The 6,879-nt window shown below is 37.7% G+C and overlaps 1 protein-coding gene across 1 annotated transcript in view; it reads right to left on the bottom strand.

Moving 5' to 3' along the window:
* Window positions 1-1,099: 1,099 nt before the first annotated feature.
* The window catches only part of LOC121036172 (putative protein FAM172B), an 11,577-nt gene continuing 5,797 nt past the window's right edge, over window positions 1,100-6,879 (bottom strand). The window contains exon 2 of the mRNA XM_040484386.1: window positions 1,100-2,585. Within this exon, the coding sequence (XP_040340320.1) occupies window positions 1,491-2,585 (1,095 nt within the window). The 3' untranslated portion in view covers window positions 1,100-1,490. The remainder of the gene's footprint in view (window positions 2,586-6,879) is intronic.

Here is a 6,879-nt window from a genome sequence, read left to right as displayed (position 1 = left end):
CCCTTCTCTCAGCTAGGCTCTGATGTTGGACTCCATCGTTGGTCCACAGTCCAGTTTTTGTTGTTGTTGTTGTCACTTAGTCTAGTTTTAGCAAGAATTTGGCTGTCAGTGAAAATTTCTCATTTTTGGCACTTAATCATCCTCTAGATCTGATAAAATTCCTCATCCTCCACTGTCAATGTGTTATCAACCTGGCCTGGCTTCAGTAAGAATTACGCTGAGTCAGTCTAGTAAGAATCTCTCTTATGCCTGATGTTTCTTTCCTCTTAGTTAATTTTCCATTCACTGATCCTCACCCTACACTTTGGCTATAATATTGCCCCCTCAATTGTCCTTGGTGAATTAGAAGTTGAGGCTGATCTCTCTCCCCAACTTTAAAACCCCCATTGCAGCAATCCCTCTTAAAGTCTTCCTTATGTCTTTAATAAATGTCATGAATAATTTTTTCTTTAACACGGCTCTCCCATAATTTTTTAGTTTCAGTTAACTGGACTATTTTCTCCCACCTCAAGACCTTTGCATATGCTATTCCTTTGCCTATGAATTTGTTTTCCCAACTGCTGTTGTCTTTCAAACTAAGCGTCATTTTCTCACAGATGTATTACCTGTACCCCAAGGCTGTTAGCTCTCATACTAGATGTTCCATGGCACCTTGAATTTCTGAACACTCTTCACACTTTCAATTTGTTGTTCATTGTGAACTCCATATGGATAAAGGCAACGTTGGTCTTGTTTGCTGGTGTCCTCAACATGTACTATTGATGGGGACATAGTAGACACTCAAATATTAGCTGAAGGTATGAGTAAACACCTAAAGTAAACTTCATTTTTTTTTTAACGTTTATTTATTTTTGAGACAGAGAGAGACAGAGCATGAATGGGGGAGGAGCAGAGAGAGAGGGAGACACAGAACCGGAAGCAGGCTCCAGGCTCTGAGCCATCAGCCCAGAGCCTGACGCGGGGCTCCAACTCACGGAGCGCGAGATCGTGACCTGGTTGAAGTCGGACGCTTAACCGACTGCGCCACCCAGGCGCCCCAGCCTAAAGTAAACTTCAACATAAGAACAATAAATTCAAACAGAACACAAACATACAAAAATGGAGTTTATAATCATTTTTATGTTCACTTATAATTTTAGTATGGCATTAACAACATAGAAACTGAAGACTGACTTAGTGTTTAATTTCTACCAACTGCAGTTTTGGTGTCATTCTATTAAGACATAAGAGAGGTTTTCAAAAGATCCTCTAACTGGACTAAAACTGTAAAATATTAATGATGGTGTTGACTGATGCCCAGCTCATCAATAGGCTACAAAAAAGAACATATTCACTTTTCAAAAAAAGTAACAAATCAAACCTCAAGCCAGAATATAACACTGTGTATATTCTTTTCATAACATAATACTGCAGAGTATTCTTTTTCTTCTAGCATCTACATTCGCAGCATTTCAGTGGGACAAAAAAATCTTAGGTGACAAAAAAGTAAGTTAAGCAATTTGCTTTCTTTTTGTGGAGCTTCTAGTTACTATTGGCACTCGAGAAAAATTAATAGTTGTTTTGGCTTTCAAAGCTTTTTTAAAGTATTTAAAAATTGACTGAAGGCTAGAGGAAGGGGCTAAGTTGTGTTTTTCTGTACCAGCAGAAACCATAGGAAACTCCTGTTTTAAAACAGTAGCTGCAGGTTTATCCAAAGGCTTAGGGCTTGTCACCCATTCACGGCAGTGGTGCTTTATCCAGGCCAATAACTGAACATCACTTCCCAGCTGGTGTCCTACATGATGTTCAGAGTCAATAAAGGCAACAGCATATACTTTGTTCATCACTTCCCACTTTTTACGAACAAGTAAGTCCATAAAAACCAAGCCTCCATAACCATGTACAATGAAGGCAACATCCTTGCCTTCAGTCTTTGAAATGAAGTAATCCCAAATGTAAGCCATGTGTTCTTCAGGAGTGTTGCTGCATCTTTTAGGGGTGCACTGGAGAGGTTGCTGGACAGATAAAAAGTTCTCTGCTGGAACCATTTTTAGGGAAGATGACCCCTTAGTTTGGGTTAAAAGGCCTTTCTGCTCTTCTTCCATGTTTAGGTCGATGAAATTGTCATTCGGGTTTAGCACAATTACATCATAATGTGCCTGCAATGCCATTTGAATACATGGTATCTGACTTCCATGTTGGAGACCATGATGTATTATTGCCTGCTGACTCCACTGACCAGCTCTAAAGACTCCTTGGTCTTGAAGAAGAACAAGAAGAACAGAACGATGACTCGTTAATGCTCTCTCACTCATGAAAAAGAAGCTTCTTGGTTCTTTATCAGCCTCTGGTGGGATATATACTTTTTGTAATTTGCATACTTTCTCCAAAAGCTCATAAATATATTGTTCAAGCAAATAGCCAAGGGCCTGGTAGCGCTTGCTGTTCCTCTCAAAGACATTTTTATAATAGTTAAAAACAAAAGGCCTTTGTGTCTCAGTGTGTCTCAATTCAGCTTTTTCATTGAAGTCATATTTAAGTTCTTCTAGTAAGTCAGATTGTTCAATAAATTTTTGGAAGCTCAGCTCCCGAGTAACTGGTAACCACTGAAAATAAAAAAGCAATAATCTGTCAGTGGTAGAAAAAACTAAAAATATCCACTTGTTAAATTATTCCTGTGGGAAATCATTCTAAAATTAAGTACTTCACTAATACATTACCCTTTTAATCTAAATTAAGGACTGAGTTAAGGACTTAATCTGAGTTAAGGACTTTAACTCAAAATAATTGTGAATGATGCAAAGTAGTAAGGGATAATTAAGTATGGGAAAATGGCCAGACCATACATAGTGACAGAACTGACCCACAATCCATAGCAACTTGCCCAGGAAGCCAACCCTTTATCTACAATAAATAGCCCAGGAAGCCAGCTTGCTATAAGTCAGATTTGTATGAAGTCAGACTACTACCTCTAGTGACAATCCAGCAAGCTAAACAATAACCTCTGTTACAACTGGCCACAAATGGCCAGGACTTGACTAATAACTGAGAGCTTTCCTAATTTTTATCCCTGCTTCCAAATTAGGACCCATGAGAAAAAGCCAAATATGCATCCCTAACCAATCACACAGGATATTCTGCTTTTAGTTAGCCCACCTGCAGCTTCCCCAGGCCAACAGCCTCCAATCAGGACATACCAACAGCCTTTCTTATTTTCCACTATAAAGCTTTCCCAGTTTTCTGCCTTCCTTTGAGTCTCTGCCAAAATGCAAGTGATGTGGTTGACTACATTGATATAGCTAGCACAGAATAAATAGGTTTTGCTTTTCTCATTTGGTTTGGCTTTATTTCCACAGTCAGCATTCAATAATTTTTGCTGTTAAATAAATGGCAGGGGATGGCAGTGGGGGTGAAATGTGAACCAGGCAGTACAGGTTATGATCAATTTATCTTACAATGAAGATATGGTATTTCAGATGTCTGAGAAGAAAAAAGTGGCTGACTAAAAAGTTAATTTAGACAGTTATTGTGGACAAAGCCTAAAAGAAAAGACTTTGAAAGGTTAAGTGGCTTGCCCTGAAGATTATTCATTAAATTATTATTAAATACATGATTGGGTACTGAGGTTGTCGGACTCTAAAATTCATGTTCTTAACTAATACATGAATATGTTCTCTGCTTAATTTCTTAACATTGACAGTGGTAATCCATGACTCACTTCCAATAAGTAGCAGTGAAAATGATTTTTAATTACACTCATGAAACTATCAAGGCTTATGGCAAAATTAAGATGGTGCTTGCTTACTTTATTTTCTTAACTCTTTTCTCACTTTCTGAAACTTATTCTGATTCCCATATGTAACGGCTATGTTATGAAGGTGTTTGGTTGTCCAAACCACCCAATGTATCTAGACTGTTCTCTATTCCCTCCTGTTCCATTAAAAAACTGTTTTCTGGGGTGCCTGGGTGGCTCAGTTAGTTGAGCGACCAACTTCGGTTCAGGTAATGATCTCGCGGTTTGTGAGTTCAAGCCCCACATCGGGCTCTGTGCTGACAGCTTGGAGCCTGGAGCCTGCTTCGGATTCTGTGTCTTCCCCTCCCCTGCTCATGCTCTGTGTGTGTGTCTCTCTCTCAATAATAAATAAAACGTTAAAAAAAAAAAAGTTTTCTTCTAGTGTTGCTGATCTCAGGGGCCATTATGTAATTAATGTCTTTCCAAAGTGTAAATGACAGATAGACCTAATTATCCTTTAAAAGGAGAAGCCTTGGGGTGCCTGGGTGGCTCAGTCTGTTGGGCTGGGCATCCAACTTCGGCTCAGGTCATGATTTTCATGGCTTGTGATTTCAAGCCCTGTGTCGGGCTCTGTGCTGACAGCTCAGAGCCTGGAGCCTGGTTCAGATTCTGTGTCCCTCTCTTGCTCTGCCCTTCCCCTGCTGGTGCTCTGTCGCTCTCTCTCAAGAATAAATAAAACATTAAAAAAAAAATTAAAAGGAGAAACCTCTTGGAGGGAAGGTGGGTGGGGAATGGGCAAAATGGGTGATGGGTATTATGGAGGCACTTGCTGTAATGAGCACTGGGTATTGTATGTAAGTGATGAATCTCTAAATTCTACTCCTGAAACCAATATTACACTATATGTTAACTAACTAGAATTTAAATAAATAAATAAATAAATAAATAAATAAATAAATAAAGAGAGAGAAGTCTGTCGAATTAGATTGATTTAGGTTTAAACCCTAGCTCCAAATTTTCAGTTCGAGTGACTTTCAGCAGGTTCTTACCTTCTATGAGTTTCTTCATCTTCTGAGTTTTACTTTATGATATTTAATAGTGATCCTTATTACTATCTTGCTACTCTGCTTTATTTTTCTTCATAGTCTACATTACCACTTAATACATAATTGCTTGTATATTTTTCAACTTTACGTCTTCCCTCACTAGAATGAAAGCTCTAGGAGAACAGGAATTTTATTTAACTACTATATCTTCAGTGTTTAGAATGCCCTCTGGCACATATTATATAAATTTTTTTTGAGAGAATAAATGCAAAATAGGGATAACATTATTTCACAAGGCTGTTGTGTGAAATTAACTAATGTAGGCAAAAACCATGCTACATAGTGTCTCATGCATGGAAGGTTCTGTGAAATTAGACAGGATGATATTCATTTTTGAGAAATGTGAAATAAAAAACCATATATATCTCTTTCCAGCCTTTCTTATTCACTTTAACATTGTGATATTTATCCATTTAATAAATGTATTTCTACATCATTTTGTTTTTGGTGTTCCATTTCTTGAATATGCCATAGTTTAACCATTTTCTTGTGGAAGAACATTTAGATTGCTCTAATTTTCTACTATTATATACAAAACTGAAATGGATATTTTTATAGCTATATTTTTGTGCACATAGCAAAAATTTCCCTAGGCAATATACTTGAAGGTGGAATTTCTAGGTTATATCAGCATCTTTCACTTCACCAGACATTGCCAAATTGCTCTTTAAAAAGAAAGTTCTATTTTATAAATTGGCATGGATGACCAGGTTTGCACAGAATACCAATAGTCTCTCAGATCTAAAATACCCTGTTTAGGGGTGCCTTTCAGTAGAAAGAATATGTGACTCTTGATATTGGGGTCATGAGGTAGAGCCCCATGTTAGGGGTAGAGATTACTTAAATAAATAAAATTTAAAAAATACTGTTTATTCAGATGCTGGTCTGAAAATTGCCTTTTCCTCTACTGAGATACAGTATATTTAAAGCTCAAAGAACTGGGGCGCCTGGGTGGCTCAGTCGGTTGGGTGTCCGACTTCGGCTCAGGTCATGATCGCACAGTCAGTGAGTTTGAGCCCTGAATCAGGCTCTGTGCTGACAGATCAGAGATTGAAGCCTGCTTCGGACTCTGTGTCTCCCTCTCTCTCTGCCTCTCCCCTGCTCATGCTCTGTCTCTCTGTGTCTCAAAAATAAATAAAAACATTAAAAAAATTTTTTAAAAACACATCAATTTCTTCTTCTTAAAAAAAAACAAACCTCAAAGAACTAAGCAAAGAATTTTGTTAGCTATTTAACTCTTTTTTAATCAGAAAGTAAAATAAACAAAATCAGTATTTTCATTCTTTTTAAATAAGTATTTAAAAAAATTTTTTTAATGTTTATTTATTCTTGAGAGAAAGACAGAGTGCAAGTGAGGAGGAGCAGAGAGAGACACAGAATCCGAAGCAGTCTCCAGGCCTTGAGCTATCAGCACAGAGCCCAATGTGGGGCTTGAACTCGTTAACCATGATATCATGACCTGAGCCAAAGTCTGACACCTAACTGACTGAGCCACCCAGGTGCCCCTTAATCAGTATTTTCTAATAGCATATAGCACAACATTTAATGATCTTTTCCACTTTTGTTCAGTGTTTGTATACTTAGTTGTTTGAGACACTTCTCAGGGCTGAAGAATGAGAGTTTGCAAACTGGAAAAACAAAATGGCACACAGATATATAAAGGATAGGTGGTGATGGGGTGAACAGGAGCAAGGTAGAGAGTATCTTCCAGAATGAAAAGCTAGATGATTTCTAGCACATTTTGCTTGGTTAATATCCTCCAACCTGAAACTCTCCCCTAAATTTATATCTAATTGTCTACTAGGTATATTGACTTAGATGTCAAATAGCCATCTCAAGCTTAACATGCCCAAAATACCTTCTTCAATCTGCTCTCTCTAGTCTTTACTATCTTAGCACATGGCAACTTTATTCTTTCAGTTGCTCATGCTTTAAATGTTCCTTCTCTCTTTCACACTCAATCCAATCAATCAGCAAATCTTTAGGCTCTTATTTTTTTTAATGTATTTTAATTTTTTATTTTTTGAGAGAGTGCATGTGTGTGCAGGGGAGGGGAGAGGG

Source organism: Herpailurus yagouaroundi, unplaced genomic scaffold (genome assembly GCF_014898765.1).
Source record: "Herpailurus yagouaroundi ecotype Mexico unplaced genomic scaffold, PumYag 162, whole genome shotgun sequence".
Classification (NCBI taxonomy): domain Eukaryota; kingdom Metazoa; phylum Chordata; class Mammalia; order Carnivora; family Felidae; genus Herpailurus; species Herpailurus yagouaroundi.
This window is presented reverse-complemented; position numbering and strand designations above follow the sequence as displayed.